The sequence below is a fragment of the Brassica napus genome, chromosome C3, assembly GCF_020379485.1.
Source record: "Brassica napus cultivar Da-Ae chromosome C3, Da-Ae, whole genome shotgun sequence".
In the NCBI taxonomy this organism is placed as follows: domain Eukaryota; kingdom Viridiplantae; phylum Streptophyta; class Magnoliopsida; order Brassicales; family Brassicaceae; genus Brassica; species Brassica napus.
The window spans coordinates 28,607,358-28,629,640 of NC_063446.1; the positions used below are offsets into that span (position 1 = coordinate 28,607,358).

The 22,283-nt window shown below is 35.6% G+C and overlaps 2 protein-coding genes across 2 annotated transcripts; both read right to left on the reverse strand.

Moving 5' to 3' along the window:
- Nucleotides 1-309: 309 nt before the first annotated feature.
- LOC106439591 lies at nucleotides 310-7,184 on the reverse strand. Its single transcript, XM_013881073.3, has 2 exons — nucleotides 6,672-7,184; nucleotides 310-865 (listed from the first exon to the last, which is right to left on the reverse strand). The coding sequence occupies exons 1-2, from the start codon at nucleotides 6,865-6,867 to the stop codon at nucleotides 582-584; spliced, it is 480 nt and encodes a 159-aa protein (XP_013736527.1). The 5' UTR covers nucleotides 6,868-7,184; the 3' UTR covers nucleotides 310-581.
- A 12,072-nt stretch (nucleotides 7,185-19,256) lies between these two features.
- LOC106439589 lies at nucleotides 19,257-21,950 on the reverse strand. Its single transcript, XM_013881071.3, has 2 exons — nucleotides 21,429-21,950; nucleotides 19,257-20,129 (listed from the first exon to the last, which is right to left on the reverse strand). The coding sequence occupies exons 1-2, from the start codon at nucleotides 21,610-21,612 to the stop codon at nucleotides 19,981-19,983; spliced, it is 333 nt and encodes a 110-aa protein (XP_013736525.1). The 5' UTR covers nucleotides 21,613-21,950; the 3' UTR covers nucleotides 19,257-19,980.
- Between the last annotated feature and the right edge of the window lie 333 nt (nucleotides 21,951-22,283).

The following is a 22,283-nucleotide window of genomic DNA, read 5'->3' on the forward strand; positions in this document are numbered from 1 at the left end:
GTGTCTTGGGGATTTTTTTAAACTTTTTGCGGCCCCTAAGACTCAGAATGGCTCTCGAGCAGAATCTGGTTGCGATTAAATTTGTAACTAAACCTTCATTTTGATTAATGATATTTACAATTTAGCAAAATAAAATAAAATTATACATGTGTATATATATATATATATATTTGTTTCATTTGTAGATAAGTAATTTTAAACAGTATCATTCATCTTTTTGATGAAATTTAAGTGATGCAATTCATTTCTTTTTCTATAGTGTTATGAGCTTCTTTTTTTTTAATACATTTATGGAAGCCCATCTCGATAAGACTATAAGAGAAATTATTTTATTTCATTTTTCATTGCATGCACTGCATTGCAAATTAAGACCTGGACAAGAAGTTACAACCACAATACTTTGAAGATAGAGACATACGCATTCTTATATAGACCTTATTCATGCATGCATACGTTAGCATACACGTTAATGGCCATGACGCAAAACATAAACCAACAGAAGGCCTTAGCAAAAAATAAAACAACAGAAGGGAAACACACACCGTAACCAAACCAAGAAGGAATACTTGGTTTGAAACCAGTTAGATGAGCCTAAAGAGGCCATTGACGAATTGCAAGATGTTGATGCCGCCGGTAACGATGGTTCCTGCGAGATTTAACGGTGCCCTGAGGAGTCCGTTGGTAGGGAGGCTTGCGTTGCATGTGGAGAGAGGGGCCGTGACAATGGCCCTACAACCGGAGTTAAGGAGTGTGGAAAGCAGCGAGATCGGAAATACTGTACTGGAAGGAAACGAGAATACTCCATTAGCTCCCGTAGTCGTAGTTGTAACATTTTGCCCAGCATACTGAAGCAAAACGGGCACACCTGTTGTTTGTTTGCATGCAGCATTAGATAAACAAATATTTTGTATACATTTTAACAGTTATTATGTGGGGGTTTTTGCCAAAACTAACCCACAACTTTGATTTTAATCTCAAACCTATACCCAAACTTGAATCAAATGCAAAACTAACCTAAAAGCCTAGTGAAATTACAACTCAACCCCTTGTGACCAAACAAAAAAACAGAAGCCATTTTTACGAATATAGCCCCAGTAAATCGTCTGAGTCGTCTGAGATGTTGGAAGTCGTCTGGACGACTGAAGTGTAAGTCATCTGGTACCAGTTTATTTTAAAAATAATTTATAAATCTTGTAAAAAAATATTTTGATGCGTAAAAATCAAGTAATTATAAACAGTTTTAAGTGATATAAATTAAGATATGATAAAATTGATTTGTTTTGAAGATAGATGAGTGGAAGTAGTGAATCATGAAATACTTTGGTTTAGGAGTTTGACAAACATATGTTGTAGTATTGTATGTATTGTTAGGGTTAGATTTTGGAAAACTAAAATGTTTTTTTCAAAAATTAGTTTTCACCTCTATGTGTTTATTTCTGTGTATAGTAAACACTTTTCAAGTTTGATTTGGTTTTATGAAGTGTTTAATTAGATAATTAAATTTAGGGGTTATGTTTAGGGTGTGGACGACTTATATTTCAGTCGTCTGTTGAATAATTTACCCGGACGACGTATATTTCAGTCATCCACATCGTACTGAACCTTTAATTTTACCAATATACGTTTTAACCTAACCGGATCATTTTACTCGGACGACTTACATTTCAGTCGTCTGGTGAAGAAATTAAAACAGACGACTTACATGTAAGTCGTCCAAATATTCCCGCCTAAATTTTTAAAAAAAAATTATTTTCCCGCTTAAATAATTTAAACCAGACGACTTACTTGTAAGTCGTCTGGAAAGTTTTCTATTTTAGTTTTCCGCTAAAAATATTTAATTTCCCACTAAAAATATTAAACTCTTCTGGACGACTTACATGTAAGTCGTCTAGGAAGTCGTCTGAGTCAAAAATATTTAACCTAATTAGATTTTTTGTCTCCCTATATAAAGAAAAATTTCCACATTCTCTCTCCTCCTCTCAAATGGCTGCAACAAAAATGTAATGTTCATCATTCTAAAACTCTCCAACCTCTCTCTATTCTCTTTGACTTGAAAACACCAAACTTTATATGAATTTTTCAGTTTTGTCTCATGTATTTCTTACTAATTTATCTCTTTTGCAGGTTTTTAATCAAATGGTACTCATCTTCCACTAATTTAAAGGTAGATCTATTAATTTTAGATATGCATTTTTGCGTGTTCTATAAATGTAGATTTATCTAATCTTCCACTCATTTTCTCTATTTTTAAGTCATTTGAACGTTTTTGGATATGCAGGTTTTTCAGATCTGGAAGACTTCTGAGACGACTTACTTGTTAGTCGTCTGGAAGTCGTCTGGAAGTCGTCTTGAATTCTTGGAAGTCTTCTGACAAAGTCGTCTGGACTTCCAGGAAGTCGTCTGGACTTCCAGGAAGTCGTCTGGACTTCCAGGAAGTCGTCTGGACTTCCAGGAAGTCGTCTGGACTTCCAGGAAGTCGTCTGGATTTTTCTGAGCGTTTTGGTAAGTTCTTATGTCTGATTTTTCTTCATTTGGTAACTTCTTGTTGTATAAAGTTCTTACTTTTTTCCCAAACTAAAACTCTCCAAACCCACTCTAATCTCTTTGACTTGAAAACACCAAACTTTATATGAATTTTTCAGTTTTGTCTCATGTCTTTCTTACTAATCTATCTTTTTTGCAGGTTTTTAATTAGATGGTACTCATCTTCCACTAATTTAAAGGTAGATCTATTATTTTTAGATATGTATTTTTGTGTGTTCTGTAAAGGTAGATTTATCTAATCTTCCACTCATTTTTTCTGTTTTTAAGCCATTTGAACGTTTTTGAATATGCAAGTTTTTCAGATCTGGATTTAATATGCAGGTTTTTCAGATCTGGAAGACTTCTGGGACGACTTACTTGTTAGTCGTCTGGAAGTCGTCTGGAAGTCGTCTGGAAGTCGTCTGAAAGTCGTCTGGACTTCCTAAAAGTCGTCTGGACTTCCTGTAAAGTCGTCTGGAAGTCGTCTGAACTTCCTAAAAGTCTTCTGACAAAGTCGTCTGAACTTGCTGGAAGTCGTCTGGACTTCTTAGAAGTCGTCTGGACTTCTTAAAAGTCGTCTGGTCTTGTCTACTCAAGTGGAATCCAAGCTTGTCTTTGTAGAGGAATGATCTATAATAGTTTTGTTTGTGGTCTGTTTTGTGAATTGCATGTCTACTCTTTTAGTTGTGAATTTTTTGTAAAATCAGTAATAATGTTTTCCAAGATGTATTAAATGTGCTAACAATGTGTTTACACATTTACAAATCAATGAAATAATAGACTTCAGTAGCCTTTTTCTTATCTTTGGATCTTTCATATGCAATAATAAACTCCAATGGTCTTTTCTCATCTTAATAAACAAGAATGTTGGTAGCTTCATATTAATACAACATTTTAAGAAGTATTTAACCCTTCTTCCAACTCATAACAATAGTCATCATTATTGTCTATAACAATAATACTTAAGAGATGGAAACAAACAATAGTAACTAGTCAAAGCATATCATATTTTTTTATAAGTTTGCGTTGAAAAACTTAGTCAAATTTAGTAAAACTAAGGGAGAGAACATATTTTGTAAATATGAGTTTTACATATCTTGAAGTTACTTATCACTCTTAAAAATACAAGTTATTCAAAAACTAACGTAGAAGACTTAAAAACTAGCGGAGAAGACACGTACGACTTCAATCTAAGTTGTCCAGACGACTAAACTATACGTCGTCTGGTCAACGCAGAGGTTATTTTTGTAATTGACTTTGAAATCTGTTATTTCGGACGACTGAAAAATAAGTCGTCTACTATTGTTTGGTTAAAAAAAAACTCCAAAAAAGCTAGACGACTTACATTTCAGTCGTCATAGGTTAGTTTTGCATTTGACTGGATTATTTCAGAAGTTTGACTTTTCTGGACGACTTACATTTCAGTCGTCTAGTGAAAATTAAAATAATAATATTTTTTTAAAAGTAGACGACTTACAGTTAAGTCGTCATAGGTTAGTTTTGCAATTGAAAAAAAAAACTTCAAGATTTAATTATATACAGACGACTTATAATTCAGTCGTCCACGAGACGACTGAAATGTAAGTCGTCCAGGATTTACGAGGTTTGACCAGAATCTCGGAAAAAAATCCTCGACGACTTACAAGTAAGTCGTCTGGTGGACGACTGAATTATAAGTCGTCTGTGTATAATTAAATCTTGAAGTTTTTTTTTTCAATTGCAAAACCAACCTATGACTACTTAATTGTAAGTCGTTTACTTTTAAAAAAATATTATTATTTTAATTTTTGACAGACGACTGAAATGTAAGTCGTCTGGGGAAGTCAAACTTCTGTAATTATCCAGTCAAATGCAAAACTAACCTATGACGACTGAAATGTAAGTCGTCTAGGTTTTTTGGAAATTTTTTTGAAACCAAACAATAGTAGACGACTTAACTTTCAGTCGTCTCAGGTTACAGATTTCAAAGTCAATTGCAAAAATAACCTTTGCGTTGACCAGACGACTTCCAGGTAAGTCGTTTACAGCCAGACGACTTCCCAAGTAAGTCGTCTGACGAACAGATCTGGAAAAAAACTCGATGTCATACCTTAAATTGGTGAGATAAGTTCCTTAGCATACATAAGGCTTCTCCAAGCACACAGAATCACAAACGAAAGTCACCCACCCAGAATCGTTAGCTTCTATGACTCTATGAACCATAAAAATTTTAAAATCAAAATCTTAGATTTTTTTAGCTCATTGTGGAGAGAAAATGAGAGATATGTTGTGTTTAGTTCACAAGAATGGAAAAATAAGAAGGGTAAATCGATTTTGGGAGCATTAAGAGCTTCAAATTGGTTGTTCATGGTGGTTGTGGTATTGATGACAATGACAATCTTGTAATTAGTTGAAGATGATGAGGGTGAGAGAGTAAAGATGTCATTTTCGAAAAAAAAATAAAAAAATTGATGGTATTTTAGTAAATTATATGAACTTGTGGGGGTGAATAGGGCAAAACCAATTTTCAAAAAAAAGGAGGTTAGTTTTGTGTTTGACTTTAAGTTGTAGGTCAATTTTGCAAAAAACCCTATATGTATATATCTTTTTTTTTGAAAAGACTTTCATTAATTTAAACGCAGAAAAATAGAAAAAGGTTCAGAAGCCCATATGATCTTCAGTTACAAAACAAGACCCAGTTAATAAAAACAAAATATTGCCCATAGTTAAGAAACCCATTGCAGTTTAGCCCAAAACGGATTTGGAAACGTTTGATGAGAAATAACGAGACGGAGAATGGAGCAATCAAGCGGAGACGATGGTAGGATCACAAGCAAGAAACCATAATTGGAGGAGCTGTGAACAAGTTGTTGGGTTGACTTCCCGGAGACTGTTGATGCGGTCTTTAATTTGACAATCAACAAGACGGAGCAACACGTCAGGAGATCGGAAAGTGTGTCGATGAAGTCTAGAATTTCTTTCAGCCCAAACCCAGTAGATGATCGCTTGCCAGGCTAGCAGGAGAAGACGACGCCGGAATCTGTTACCAGAGAGTGTGTGCATCTGACTTAGTGAGCGATCCCATGTCCTCAAAGGATTCAAAGTGAATCTTGTGGCCATAGTTGACCATAGTTCCCACGAGTAAGGGCAATCAAAATAGAGGTGATCTCGACTCTCTGGATGAAGACCACAGAGAAGACAGTTAGTATCAGTTTGCAAACCCCAGGACTGGAGACGATTGCGAGTTGGGCAGCGGTTCAGAACCACCAGCCACACCATAAAACAATGCTTAGGAATGCCTCCTTTAATCCACACTGCTTTAGTCCAAGGTATATGAGTATAGTCTCCTCTCAGTTTTTGATAAACTAGCCCAGTAGTGTATTTTGCGCTAACTATTCTATCAATTTCCCAAACGTAGAAGTCATCAGCAGTAGATATTGTCAGGCCAGAGAGGAAAGCAAGAATGCTTACTTGATTTTCAGACCTTGCCGGTGGCAGAAGCCAGTGACCATTGTCATACAAGCTTGCGATGGTTGCATCTTGTCTTATACCAAGCCTAGTTCTTCTACCTCCTGTCATGAGTTCACAAATCTTTCCTTCCGGGTACCAGTTATCTGTCCAGAATCTGCAGTCTCTGCCACTCTCAATCTTAAGTTTAATCCAGGTAAACATTACATCTCTCATTTTGATTAACTTATTAGTTAGCCAAGAGTACTTTCTATTAGGCTTAACTGTCCAGAAGTTGCTCAGATTCCCTGACAGGATTTCCCCTATATGTATATATCGTGAATATTTTGTATACATTCTACGAATTGAGGTGGTCAATATTATACTCACATATACACATTATTTCGTGAATATTATATTGGTCCGTTCTCCGTATATAGGTAGCTTTATTTGTACTTTCGAATCGAAAAATTTGAGCGTATAAACATGTTTTACCAGATTTTCGTATAAACATGTTTTACCAGATTTTACTAATATCAGTTTAGCTGGTTGAAAATAATTATGTAGCTATTTAGCACAAAATATAAAATAAATTCAAAACCATAGTTTTGTCTAAGTGATGCATCTATAACTATCACCCACGGTTTGCAGAATCGTTTCATTTTTTTTTTGGCCGGGTTATAGAGAAAGCAGAAGTATAGAATTAAAAGTTTAAAACCTACCGGCGAAAGGAGGGATGGAAGTGGTATTGGTAGAGACGCTGCCATTGGTAAAGCACGTAACAAGCCCTTGTATATTGACGACAGTAGCCCCGCCAAGAAGCCCACTAAATTGAGCGTTAGCCATTGGATACACCACAAAGAGACACATAAAGATCAGTGAGAAGGCCATGTTTTTGTTCTTGATGAGCATTGCCATGTTAGGATTATTAAAGCTGAAGTGTTGAAACTAAAGAGTAGATTTTCTTTTGTTTGTGTTGCTATTGGTTTTGGATGTGGTTAAGTGCTTCCCTTGCAGCTCTATTTATAGAACAAGATTCATAGATCTCTCCCTCCAATTTACTTAGATATTTTATATTTATATTTAAAAGAGGTTTGATCGTGAATCCTAAATATATAAATTCAACTGTAGGACAAACAATCTATTTTATATTACTTTCACATTAATTATACAATTTATTCAAGAAGAGTTATACAAGAATATCTATGTAACTTCCAAGGAATGTTTTTTTTTTTGGAACATCGAAGGAATATCCTAAGATTAGTCGGGTGTAATTAAGGTGTAAAAGCATGATTAATGCGGATTTCTTAGGGTGAGGTTCTTAGCGTAATATAAAATACGTCTCGTAGCTTTCACTACAAGAAAACGTTTCCATAACAATGAAGATTTACGACGAAAATATTTTCTCGTAAATTTACATGGTGTTTACAACGCAGTTACGAGGAGACCAAATTTCGTCGTAAACTCCATGTAAATTTACGAGAAAATATTTTCGTCGTAAAGTCCATGTAAGTTTACAACGAAAGTACGTGGAATGAGAATTACGTCGTAATCGTTACATCGACATTACAACGAAACATGTTACCGTTATATTTAGGTGAAAACGTGTATTCAATGTGCTTTAACTTACCTAATTTCGTCGTAAAGTCGTTGTAAATATTATGTTAAAACCATGTAAAATCCATGTAAAACATTCCTTGTAAAATCGTTGTTATATTTCAACTACCCAACTCGAAAATTTCTCTATATATATGTCATTTCCCACGACTCTCTTCCTCACAACACACAAACGTAAAAAAAAATCAGAAAAAAAAAATTCAAAAAAAAATCTAAGAAAAAAATAGCCGGGGGGGGGGGTAGTATTTACGAGTTACGGAGTTGGATGTATTTGCACAAAGATTCCGACGGGAGGGTGACGAACGCATTTCTGAGCGGGCTAGAGATATTCATGCACCAGGCGGGCTGTACACCGATCACGCAGGAAAGCGGTAAGATGTTCTGCCCTTGTCGGAAATGCAAAAATTCAAAATTTGCACGTAGTGAAACTGTATGGAAGCATTTAGTAAACAAAGGATTTACACCACAATACTACATTTGGTATCAACATGGAGAGGGTTATGGGGGAAATGAAGCTAGTAGTAATAATAATAATTTTGAGGATGCTCATCATAGTGAAGAACCGAATCATTTGCATAATGAATATAATTATGATCAAGAGGAGCAGATGGTAGATCATGATTGGGTTCAAGATATGATTAGTGATGCATTTTTAGAAACAACTACAACAATAGCTGATGGAACTAGAAATGTAGAAGAACCTAATTTGGATGCAAAAATGTTTTATGAAATGCTAGATGCTGCAAATCAACCAATCTACACTGGTTGTAGAGAAGGTCTCTCTAAATTGTCTCTATCAGGTAGGATGATGAATATTAAAACGGATCATAATTTACCTGCGCTTTACGAGGAATTTATTTCGTCGTAAACGTAACAAGTCGTTTACGACGAAATCTCCGTTACGACGGACGTTTTACAACGAAACGTATTTCAAGGTTAATTCATCGTAAAACCCCGTTTACGACGAATTTACAACGAATATTGCCCTCGTAAAAAATATGTTTTCTTGTAGTGTTTTAATTAAGAAAAACTAAGAGACGTCTCTTATATATCTCTTATTTAAGAGACGTTTTTAGGTTTTCTTAGTTAAAAGCTAAGAGCCGTATCTTATATTACGTTAAGAACTCCACCCTAAGAGATCCGCATTAATCATGCTCTAACGATGCTTCGAGCCCTAGCTTTGATTTTTTTACCCACTATAAACGGGATATATTTTGACACGGCTTAATATGATTGAACAACGGTAACCTTAGAGCATGATTAGTGGGGGGTTCTTAGGATGGAGTTCTTAGCGGAATAAGTAACCGTTTTTTAAATTTTTTAATTAAAAGTTAAAAGACGGTTTCTTATATTACGCTAAAAACTTCACCTTAAGAATCCTCCATTAATCATGCTCTTATTTGGCAACAGGTTCTTGCGCAGTTTGGAAGGAGACATATGTTCCGAGAATGGCAGGATATGGTTGATTGGATGCTCTCTAGGTCTGATCATTTAGCGCAACTCTTAAAAGGCTTACGATCCAGACAACTGTCTTCCACATCTGGAAAGAGAGGAACAGTTGGCTCCAGAGCTCCACTTGCACCTCCCATACAGCAGTTTTCAAACATATTGATTGCAGTGTTAAAGACTTCATCCTTGCACGTATCAACAGAAGGAAATTCAAGGATCTCTTTTCCCATTGGTTCACGTTTGAATAAGTTGTTCATTCACCGTTATTTTTCTGGTTATTTCTAAGCTTTTTACACTTTTTTTGGCTTTTTATAACTCTTAGCTCCACCGAGTTTCTGTATTGAAACCGTTCCAGTTTTTGGTAAATAAAATTCACATTTTATCTAAAAAAATATGATTGAACAAAGTAACTATTTGTCAAAAAAAAACAACAACAAAGTAACGTATCTTCCATAATATTTAAACCAAGAATTCTTGATTTCTAGTATACCAAAATAATTGTACGATAACTGTCGATAAACATCATAGATATCGAATGTAATGGTTTTCTTACTGATCCTTTTTGGTTGTGTAAATTTTGAGAGAAGATTATAAACGTAACTAAACTACTAATATGATAGCATAATCATAGCAGAAAAAAACTTTATATTTTATGATAAAACAGCTAAAAGAACTCGTAAACAAATCAAACTTGCACAACGCAGGCTCTTGATATAGGGAAAGAGTAGCAAATCCACCATTAGCTTGTGTTGTAGATTGGTCCATGAACCTATTTTTAATCGTGGATGGATCACTCGTTTTGTTAGCCATCACAAAAGTGATACATACGTAACTGTGAATGTATCTTGCCAATGAAACGACACGGGACCAGATCGTCCGTAGGTTGTCGCAGGATACATAAAATCTTAGTTTTTAATGAATCTCCATGTAACCAGAAAAACGATCCCTGCACGATCAAGTTGTCTACTTGGTAACGGTGAGTACCTGCTCAATAAGTGTTTGGTAGATTTCAAAAACCCTAAAGAAAAATGACACAAGATTTTTGAAATATTTCTTCTTACCATCAATAGTATATTTTGAACTTGTTCCGGACAAAATTGGGCTTATCCCATTTAACCCGCTTCGCATATAGGCTTGTCCATAACCCTGACCGGACTATTATATTTTGGATGCATACTACCCATAGACAGTTCCACCCATTTGATGAGGCCACATTAAAATTAAGGGGGTTATTGAGTGATGAATTTGTATAGAGTTTATAAATTTTAAGAATTGATTGATTTAATAAGGTTATGTAAATTGTGAAAATTTATATAGATTGACTTATGAAATTTGACCGTACCTTTTTTAAATTGGTATAGATTTTCATGAATTTGTATTACCTCTTTTCTATCATTCTTTTTTTGTAAAGTAAATATATAATTTATTTTTTCCTAAATCATATAGCATGATTATTTATTTTTCTTTTCAAATTAAAATTATACTAATAGTGACACATACAAAATTAGGCAACTCTCAATTAGTTTCTTTTTGTCACAAAAAAGCACTCAAAGTGAAAAATGATCAAAAGAAGTTTCATTAAAAATACAAAAGACTATTTTATCTTTTGGTTTATAGATATATAAATAATATGTTCCAAAAAAAGATATATAAATAATAAAAATAAAAATAATAAAAAGTTTTTTTATTTATTTCGAATTATATGTTTATAAATTCGATCTTTTATAAATTTTTTAAATAGGTTTTTGAATTTTCTTTGTAAATTTTATTGTCAAATGTTCTTTTTTAAATTCAAAAATGTAAAAGTATATAAAATGTAATGAATTATAGTTTTAGACATATAATTTGGATTTAAAGTGCAATAGATATTTGGTAAGTATAACTATTTTGTTTTCTAGTTTTTTTATCACATGGATTTTGAAAATCACATGGACACATGATATTTTGAAAATTGAGTCTTATGAGTAAAAATAAATAGAATTTATATCTCAATAACACTAGATTGAGTTAGAATAAAAGAATCAATAATAACTAAACTTTTTGAATAACAAAGGATTCGAATGAATTTTGAAAATTCTTAAACCAATAACAATGGATTTATTAAGATTTTTGAAATCCAATAACCAATAACAATGGAATCTCAAAATTTTCAAAGTTCATGAAAATTCATTTACCAATAATATTCTCCCTCTAACTGTATTTGAAATTTAGAAATGGGTGTGTTTGTATGTTGAATTCATGTCATGCACTCATGCTTAGTTTTGTCATTCCTTTATATTACTCTGTAGTTGGTGTTAAATTTTGCACTTTGCAGGATATTTCTAGGCATTTGCTTCATTGTTTTGTTGGCTATTGGAGAAGACTACTGTTGTGACGGACGTGAGAAAGAACAGATGCGGAAACAGATGAATAAGAGCGATGTAACTACGACACAAATATTTAACGTGGTTCACCCATAGGGTTACGTCCACGGGCAAAGAGAGATTTTATTATTGGAGGCGATATTGAGCTTACAAATTGTAAGTTTAGGGTTACTTCGAATACAAGATATATATAGTAGCATCTCGAATCTAAAACCCTAGACTGTACGAACTCATGGGCCTAAGCCCACGATCAGATGTAACATCCATATTAACTTGATGCAACGCTCTTGATGCAACCGAGTCAGTATGATGTACGTGATGTAACATCCATCTCCTAGATGAAACATCCAGATTCAAGGCATATCAACAAATCTTCACCTTAACTTGAATCCTCCCAATAATAGATGTACCAGATGTACCAGATGCACCTTCAAGTGATAAATGTACCAGATATGTTTCTCTGCGCCAGATGTACAAGATGCGCCATCAGCGCCAGATGTACCAGATGCACTTTCAAGTGCCAGATGCGCCATTAACGCCAAATGTACCAGATGCATTCTTCAACGCCAAATGTACCTTCGCTCTCTTTGCCTCAGATGTGTTGCTATGACAAACCAGACGCCCTTTAACGGCTAGATGCTCAACTAGAGCCAGATGTTCGTCATCAGCCAGATGTCCCAACGGACTAGACTCCCCACCGGGCCAGATGTCCCAACGGACTAGACGTCCCAACGGGCCAGACGCCTCAACGGGCCAGATGTCCCAACGGACAAGAGCCCCAACGGGTCAGATGCCCCAACGGGCCAGATGTCCCAACGGACCAGATGCCCCAACGGGCCAGACGTCCCAACGGACCAGACGCCCCAACGGGCAAGACGCCCCAACGGGCCAGGATGCCCCAATGGGCTGGATGCCCCAACGAGCCAGATGTCCTTGCGGACCAGATACCCCAACGGGCCATATGCCCCAACGGGCTAAACCATATACATGGTGAGATGAACATTTGCAAAGCACAAAATACTGATAGGTTCATCTGAAGATATCACGAACTTTGTCAACACCTCATTAATGAAGGCCTTCTGTGACAAGAACAACTCCTTCTTCATATCTCTTAAGATCTCCATCCCTATAATCTTCTTTGCTGCACCCAAGTCCTTCATCTCAACTTCAGAATCCAGAAGCTCCAGCTTCTCAATGTCACACTTCTGTTCAGCTAACAACATGTCATCCACGTAGAGTACCAAACAGATGAACGTCGCATCCTTCAACTTACTCACGCAGACACACCAATCATAAGGACTTCTGATGTAGCCCAACTTGATTATATAGCTGTCGAATCTCTTGTACCATCGTCTGGGAGACTACTTAAATCCAGAAAGTGACTTCTGAAATGTACACACATAGTCATCTTTTCCAGGAACTCGACAACCATCCGGCTGAGTCATGTATATCTCCTCTAGCTCTCCATGAAGAAACACTGTCTTCACATCAAATTGCTAAAGCTCTAAGTTCTGACGTGCTACCAGTGCTAGCAACACTCTGATAAAAATATCTCTGACCACATGTGAGAACATCTCTGACTTAACCCTTTTGCAACAACCCGAGCTTTATACTTAACTCCTTCTGCCGATGAAGCTCCATCCATAATCGTGAAGACCCACTTGTATGTAACATCCCTTTTCCCCGATGGTAATGTGACCAGATCCCATGTATGATTCTTCTGATGAGACTCCACGTCTCTCGTTGTAACATGTTGTTTCTCAGACTCGGGACTAGAAACAGCTTCCATGTAAGTGGATGACGCATCCACTTCCTCTGCAACCTGAAGTGCATGACCCGCCATATAATCGAAGTGATATCTCTCTGGTGGCCTGACATCAATCCTTGTTGGTTGATTTTTCACGATGCTATGCTCTGTAGCATCAAGAGGTTGAATCTTCGTAGACTCCAACTGAACATTTTCTACACGCTCCTCTTGATTTTCTGTGTGTGCCTGCACATCGATCACTTCATGATCTTCTTGCAGCTCCACCTGTTTACCAGTGCTACCCTTTTCTGCTTCTGAATTGGACCCTGAGCTTCTAACCATAGAGGCTTCATCGTTGACACCATTCCTGCTTAGAACCATTCGATTTTCTGATGGAGACCAGACCATGTATCCCTTGATTCCATCACCGTAGCCCATAAACACTCTTAAAAGTGAATATTCAGCAGATCTACCTGGCCACACCTCAGAAGGTATCCTGCACTCGATGCTTGTGTGGGGACCAAAATTTATCAAGTAGCAAGCCGTGTTAACTGCTTCAGCCCAAATCCGCTTCTCCAAACCAGCACTCGAGAACATGCACATCGCTCTCTCTAGCATTATCTGGTTTATCCATTATGCAACACCATCCCGTTGTGGTGTTCCCCTGTCTGTAAGATGTTTGGCAGATGTTGCATCCTTACAAAATTGTTTGAACTCTTCCGAGCAGAATTCCAAACCAATATCAGAATGAAGCATATCTTGCATCCCACGCTCACCCATATGTCCAAGCCTCATATGCCATAGCTTAGTCATACCTTCCTCTGGGATCTCTGGCGATGCAATATTTGCTGAACCGGTAACCGTTGTATACCATTCAGGAAATACAGAGTATCGTTCATGAAACCCTTCAAAACCACATCAGTACCCCTGTAGACATTCAAAACTCCATCGCCGCCCGAATATTTGAACCTTATCCTGTCCAGAAGACTCACGGATATCAAATTATTTGTCATTGATGGAACATGCCTAAACTTGTTTAATGTGCAGAATCTACCATCATGTGTCCTGAGCTTGATTGAGCCGATCCCAACAATCTTGCAGACAAAGTCATTTGCCATCTTAATCTTGTTGTCAAGTACCTCTGTGTACTCTGAAAACCACTCTCTCCTCGGTGTCATATGGTAGGATGCTCCCGTATCAAGAACCCACACATCAGAAGAGTGTTTGTCTCCGTGCACAACAAGAGCGATGTCGTCGTCAGACTTGGTTTCATCCTCGGCTACTGCAATAGAACCAAACTGTTGCTCCTTCATTTTGGGACAGTCTGACTTCCAATGTCCCTTCTCTTTGCAATAGTTGCAAATATCAGATGCTTTAGGACCCCTTGGAAACGACTTCCTATCTTTCGAAGTCCTTTTGTTCCCATGTCCCTTCACACCACTGACAAACAATCCCGATGCTTGATTGTATGTCTTTGAGCTGGATGCCTTATGGCGCAATTTCCGACTATGAAGCCCCGACCTAACTTCTTCCAGTTTCACTGTATCTTTGCCAACAATGAACGATTGCACGAAGTTCTCGAAGGAGTTCGGTAGAGATACCAACAGGATTAGTGCCGCGTCTTCATCCTCCACCTTAACATCGATGTTACGCAGCTCCAGTAATATCGAATTCAGCTTGTCAATATGGTCGCGAAGCTCAATACCTTCTTGCATACGCAAGGCGAAGAGCCGTTGCTTCAGAAGTAGCTTATTCGTCAGAGATTTTGTCATGTACAAACTCTCCAACTTATGCCACAAACTAGCAGCCGTTTTATCATCTGACACTTCGATGATAATCCCGTCTGCTAGACACAACAAAATTGTTGAGAAAGCTTTCTCTTCCAGAGTCTCCAAATCAGCTGCTTCAGATTTCTTTCCTGACAATGGTCCCCAGATGCCTTGTTGCTTCAACAACGCCGTCATCTTAATCTGCCAAAGACTGAAGCTATTTCTCCCATCAAACTTGTCGATCTTCGCGTTTATTCTAGACATCTTCTCACCAAATCACCAACCCCGAGCTCTAATACCAGTTTGTTGTGACGGACGTGAGAAGGAACAAATACGGAAATAGATGAATAAAAGCGATGTAACTACGACACAGATATTTAACGTGGTTCACCCCTAGGGCTACGTCCACGGGCAAAGAGAGATCTTATTATTGGATGCGATATTGAGCTTACAAATTGCAAGTTTAGGGTTACTTCAAATACAAGATATATATAGTAGCATCTCGCATCTAAAACCCTAGACTATACGGACTCATGGGCCTAAGCCCACGATCAGATGTAACATCCATAATAACTTGATGCAACGCTCTTGATGCAACCGAGTCGGTATGATGTACGTGATGTAACATCCATCTCCTAGATGTAACATCCAGATTCAAGGCATATCAACAACTACTTTCGTTCTTCAGGGCCTCTTGTAAATTTAATCAATCGTGAAAATCGTGGCTTATTTAGATGATTATTTTTTTAGGTATTATGTCTCTTATATCATTGTAAGTAAGTTGTAAGATCGTGTAAGAAAAAGTTGTTAGATCATATTCTTGTAATATACAATTTTCGAATTGTAATTGAACTACTAAACTGTTCTCAAAAAGTTGTAAACTCTTTCAATCTTTGTGATCCAATAACTAGACATCAGGATGATTCTCAAGTAACTTACATCATGTCGTGGCAAAACACTCTCTTAAAAAGGCTAAATTTCTTGATGTTGTCAGCTCAGGAGAAAAACAAATGCATTTTAGGAACATGATTAGTTGTCTTGCAGAATCGAAACGTTGGAGCAAGTTAATTACTCTTTCGGACTCTTTTTTAATTCGTTATAGTCGTCATCGTTCTGCCTACTCATAATATCGAACAATTTATATGTTAATCCAACCAAAAAACGTTAAGAAGGGAGTGGGAAAGGAAAACAAAATCCAAAACATGTTAAATTTAAAACATTTAAGTATACCGAATGGGAGGCATACAAATTCAAACAAAAACTATTTAGTTAAAGCCTAAATTCAAGAAACGGATCTCCTGATCTTATTGGGCTTTTTAATAACAGTTACCAAATCAAATAGGCTGGACAAGAATGCCGTGAGGCAAGTATGGACCCTCCTTCGCCTCTCTTCACAACGAAGGCTAAAGTTGTAATTAGTTAAACTTTTAAGGAAAAACTCTTCTCTTTAGTGGATATGGTGGAGGTAAACTGTAAAAACTCTTCTCTCTTCTCTTTAGAGCACCATTAATGGGAATGCTTAAGGGAGTGCTAAAGGGTGGATCCCACCATAAAAGAGGAAAAAACGGTGCCAAAAATGTCAAATTAAGCACCGAGGCTTGCATTGTTTCGCGGGCACCACTGACACGTAGAAACCTGCGATTAGTTCGTTTTAATTTTTTTTTTTAATCAGACAAAAAAAAACTCACGTTTATGGGTTAAAGATGCTCTTAAAGAGAAGAAATTATCTCTTTTCCTCTTATCTATAAAAAAAATCTTTTAGAGGAAAGAGATGGAATTCAGAAAGAGAGAGAGAGTTCTTCATCTTTTGCCGGAAGGAATCAACGGGATGGTTGATGAGTTTCTTCATCGATTCACTGGATTCTCATCGGCTCATGACTCCCGGTTGTCGGGCTTCGATTCTGGAATCTGGTGGCTTGTTTAGCACCATGTTTGCCAACACCATCACTAGCAAATCATGTGGCTGAATCTGGTGGCTTGTTTAGCACCATGTTTGCCGACACCATCACTAGCAAATCATGTGGCTCTCTGATGATTTTGTCTAGTTCTAACTGGATTTATATTCGGTTTTGTCTGTTTATTTCTTCTCTTTTCTTTTAGTTTGACCATGATTCTCTGTTTTTATTTTTCAATTGTGTTACGTTTATCAATTTAGATAGTTTTATCATTATTCCCGTTTAAAGGATTCTTCATCTTTAGGCTTATTTCTATCATTAAAAATGATTTGAGCTGAAATAGATAGATTTAAGCTATCTCTGATGGTATCCTGTTCGTGATACAATTGGATTCATGCTTTGAATCGATGGTTCAGTTATGGCTCAGCCGATCTGGAATTGGTTATCCGATTCGCCTTGGTCCCTGTCGATTTCCAGTATCGGAATATCATAGTGTCGGGTTTCAGGCCGGTGGAGGAAGGAAAAGGTTACATATGTCGTGTGTCTTTACTTTCGTAGCAGCCCTACACGTGGACATGATATCTTTTTCTCCTTTTTTTTTTTTATAGTTTGGGCTTTTTATGCTTCATGTTGGGAATTTGTGTTTACTTATAGCTCTTCATGGACCTTCAATAAAATGAGATGCCAAAAAAAAAGTTATGGTAGAGGCAGTGTTTTGAAACTCGACCCGGACCCGCGATTGAAACGGTAAATCCGGTGTACCAGAAAAAATCCGGTTTGGGTTTTGTGAAAAACCACATATTTAGAAACCCGCAAAAACCCGCCAAAACCCACTAAAACCCAGAACCCGATACCGGTTGAACTACCGGTTGAACCAATAAATAACTTTTTTTTTTTAGTTTTTAGATAATGTTTTATATTCTAAGTTTCCAATTAAGAAGTTAGGTGCTCACGAAAAAAAAGTTAGGTTTTCCCTTTTCATTTTTATATTTTTGATTTTTACATTTTGATGAAGATTTCATTATGCCACCAGAAGAAAATGAAATGAACAATGGTAGAGAGAATCAAAATTAGTTGATGTGATTTGATGTTAGTTTATTTCTGTTATTGACAATTTATTACAATGATCTTTTATTTTTGGTTTATTTTGAATTTGAAGTTTTATTTATTATTCACAATAGACATTAAGATTTTCAATCTCAAGTTCCAACTTTTTAAGATCTTCATCTCTATTTTGATTTTCTTCATTCAAAATATATTTGTTTTCTTTTTAAAGTTTAAAGACTGAATGATTATATTCACTTATTTAAGTATTTATGAATATTATATCTTGATTTTTTATATGTCATAACTCTTACTTTGTTACACAAATTTTTAAATAGTCTAAACAATTTTTTGATATTTTGTATGTCAAATGAAAATAAAAATATAAAAACTAAAATTAAGTATTTTTAATTACTTTTTAAACATAAAATATATACATATCCAAACTATTATTTTATGTTTTTAAAACATTTAGAAAATATTAAACTTTGGTTTTTATATATTTATAGCTATATATTATTATATAATAAAATTAATTCATTTATTAACCTGCGGTCGACCCAGTGATCTGGTAAGTCGTTCGGTTTAGTGTCCGGGTCGGGTTTAAAAACATGTAATGGACGCTTTTTTTTGCCAATACGTGTTACTGTGTTACGTTATAGAAGCCAATCTCGATAAGACTATGTACAGGTTGACTATATATAAAAAGTAAATTATTTCATTTCATTACATTGCATTGCAGCATTATGCATGAAAACTAAGACCTGGTACAGAAGTTACGACCACAGTACTTTGAACATAGAGACATACACCTTATTATGTAGACCTTATTCATGGATACATGGATACATGGATACATGCATACGCACAGGGGCGGATCTACTTAAGGTAAGTATGGGGCAGTTGCCCCCCATGAAATTTAAAACTTTCCTTTAATGATGAGTATATATTTTAGTTGCCCCCATTGAAAAAATAATTTCTGCCCCCGTAACAAAATCTGTTCTCAATGCTCAGTTCAAAATCTCCATTATTTCCATCTTTTACAAGGCCATTTATGATATTTCTATTAGAATTATTATGTTTCCATATTTGATTTACGAACATTAAACCATTGTTTCCGTTTTATATAATAAATAAAATCAATTTGTGTTTGTTTTGTTTTTGTTTTTGTTTTTGTTTTTTGAACTTAAGAAAATCAACTTGTTGCTTAAAAATAAGTAGTTTTATAACATCAAATAAATATCTATTTATTTAATAAGTTATAATAATCAGTTTTCTTTACTTTATCATAATATATGCAATGACAATAAAAATATTATTTTCATTTTAGTTTTTCCTATATAATTATTAGTCCATGATTGAGAAAGAAAACACTATTTAGGAAAAAAATTATATGATCTGAATATATATACTTGTATTTTTCATATCATGAAAAACGTGACTTTTTATATTTACAATTTCTGATATTTTTTATTTTGTAATTCAATTATAAGAACAGTTTTAGTTTTCCATACAATGGATCTTGTATAATACACTTATAAGTTGATAGAAAATATATTTATAAAATATTTAATACAAATTTTGTTAATGATTATTAACTGTTTACCCCCGGTAAACTTTTCGGCTAGATCCGCCACTGCATACGCAAGCAAACGTTAATGGTCATGACACAAAACACAAAACATAAAACAACAGAACGGAAACACAGTAACCAAACCAAGAGAAGGATACTTAATTAGTATGAAATCAGCGGGAGAGGGTGACAACGAGAGGGGTGACCAGTTCTCTGAATACCTCCATGTTATTTTCGTTGGAAACGACGATTACGATGGAACCTACACGTACCATGACGACTCTGTTGGTAGGAGGGCTGGGGTTGCATGTAGAGAGAGGGGTCATGCCATGGCACTACAACCAGGGCCGTGCCTGACTATAAGCTGATTAAGCACATGCTTGGGGTCTTGATGTGTATAAGTATTTTAAGGGCCAATTTTTTTAACAAAGTATGGTTAGTTCTACTAGTTTTTGTCCAATTCTTTCCTACAAAGGGTTGGGGGTTCAATTCTTTGCCCCATAAATTTTAATGCTTTTTCATGTAAGTAATTGAAGAGCCAAAAATATATTTTGTGTGTGGGGACCTAAAAAAGTCAGGCAAGGCCCTGGCTACAACCGTCGTAGACGACTTCTGAAAGCGGGATCGTAGACACTGTGTTGGAAGGAAACGAGAATCCTCCACCAATGTCCGTATTCGTAGTTGCAACATTTTTTCCACCACACTGAAGCATAACGGGAGAGCCTGTTTGTTTGTTTGCAGCAATATATCAGCAATTATATTGTATACGAATTTTTTACGTTAATCGTGTATATATATATATATGTCTACGAATTTGGGGGGGGGGGGGGGGGGGGGGGGGGGGGGGGGTCAATATTATACTCACAAATTAACTATTTCGTGAATATTATATTAAATGGTCCGTACTTTATTCATTTGACTCTAAAATTTTGAGTGTGCAACAAATAGTATTGAACATATATACTAGATTCGATCTAGAATTCTACGTATTCACAAAAATATTGCTTCAAAATACTGTTGATTTCACAAACATGTTTTACCTGATTTTACTAATATCAATTGGTGAATAACTAAATACAGATTAAAAAAAATTTGGTCTGTGCATGATATACAATAAAACCTCTATAAGTCAATAACGTTGAGAGTTACGAAAACACGGCCGAACAGCCGATTATGCGGTTTTTGCGCTCCTCGGAGTCCAACCGTTGCATTTTGACCAACTCGGCAATTAAAATCGGTCAACGGTCAATAAACCATTTAATGCAACTAATCGCTATTTAATCGGATTAATAACCGAATTATAGCTAAAAACTTTTGCCTACGGCCCAACTTTTAAGAAGGGACTCAGACTATATTATAACCCATTTACGATGTCTTCGGGGGAGCATCATGCCTTATTTATAAGGGAGTGTTTCTCTTGACAAACTTCATGTTCTTCCGATGTGGGATGTTTAGTTTTGTCTTTCAATAAAAAAAGAGTCAAAACTAGCGGTTTGGAGTTTTGAACCCACAAGTAAAGGATTAACAGAGCAATAATGTACCACTAGACCACACTATAACTTTGTTGTCTTTCCCACAAGCAGATAAATATATATATATATATATATATATTTGAAAATAAAGAACTTGTTGAAAATAAATCTCCGATTAATCCCTGATTAATCTCCGATTTTCTGTTAACTCGCTAGGCCCATACCGTCCGCTCGACTCACGCCTAGCGCGATTCCAAACATGGGTTGGGACTACACCAAAACTATATTTTTTTTATTAATTTATAGATATATTAATTTATTGATATACTAATTGAACAAAAAACTCAATTTGAGACTATAAAATTATATTATTTTATAGAGATTTTTAGTGTATATTAATTTATAGAGTATTAATTTAAAGAGGTTATACTGTATCGTGACTATAACTATCACATATATAATCTACAACAGAACCAGCTATGGTTTGCAGAAGCTTCGCAAATTTTGTTTGGTCGGTTTTGCATGATTGATCAAAAGAGAGCAGACCTACCAGCTGGAGGAGGGGAAATCGGATTACCATCGATAGAGCACGTCATACGCCCTTGTATACTGACGATTTTAGGATCCCTGCCAAGAAGCCCATCAAGTTGAGCCTTAGCCACTGGAGACACCACAATTAGACATATCAAGACCAGTGAGAAGGTTATGTTTTTGTTCTTGATGAGCATTGCCATGTTAGGATATTAAAGAGTAGAGAGTAGAGAGTATAGAGAGAAAATACTTTTTGTGTGTGTTGTTATTGGTTTTGGATGTGGATGTATCTTCTGATCCCTTGCAGCTCTATTTATAGAAAAAGTTTCATAGATCTCCCACTCCTATTTACTTTGATGTTATCTTTTTTTTTTTTTTTTTTTTTAAAGAGGTTTAAGCGTGAATTCTAAAGAGATAGTTTCACCTGTAGTACACAAATCTACTCTATATTATTATTTTTCCAGACATTAGTTATATAACTTATCCAAGAATATCTTTGAAATTTTTGAAGGAATATCATTTTTACTTTCTTGAACATCAATGGAGGATTAGTCGGGTATAGCGAAGCTTTGAGTCAACTTTGGCATTTTTTTACCCTCTACAATCCGAACAAATATTTTAAAAAATTAAATTTGACAGAACAACGTAACTTGTGTCTTCCATAATATTTCAACGAAAAAATAATTGTACGATAATTGTCGATAAGCATAGATATCGAATGTAATGGCTTTTTAATTGATCAGTTTTTGGTTTGTGTAAGTTTTTTTGAGACAAGATTAAAAAATAACAATAACTACTGATTTTATTAACATAACTTTAGCATAAAAAACTATATAGTTTATGATAACAACAGCTAAAGCAATTAGTTGATGAT

What these genes read in the sequence shown, in the direction of transcription:
- LOC106439591 (XM_013881073.3), bottom strand. Translation starts at nt 6,867, where the DNA reads ATGGCAATGCTCATCAAGAACAAAAACATGGCCTTCTCACTGATCTTT. An exon ending in TTCCATCCCTCCTTTCGCCG is followed by an intron (nt 866 to 6,671) that starts GTAGGTTTTAAA and finishes AACAAACAACAG; the next exon opens with GTGTGCCCGTTTTGCTTCAG.
- LOC106439589 (XM_013881071.3), bottom strand. Translation starts at nt 21,612, where the DNA reads ATGGCAATGCTCATCAAGAACAAAAACATAACCTTCTCACTGGTCTTG. An exon ending in GATTTCCCCTCCTCCAGCTG is followed by an intron (nt 20,130 to 21,428) that starts GTAGGTCTGCTC and finishes ACAAACAAACAG; the next exon opens with GCTCTCCCGTTATGCTTCAG.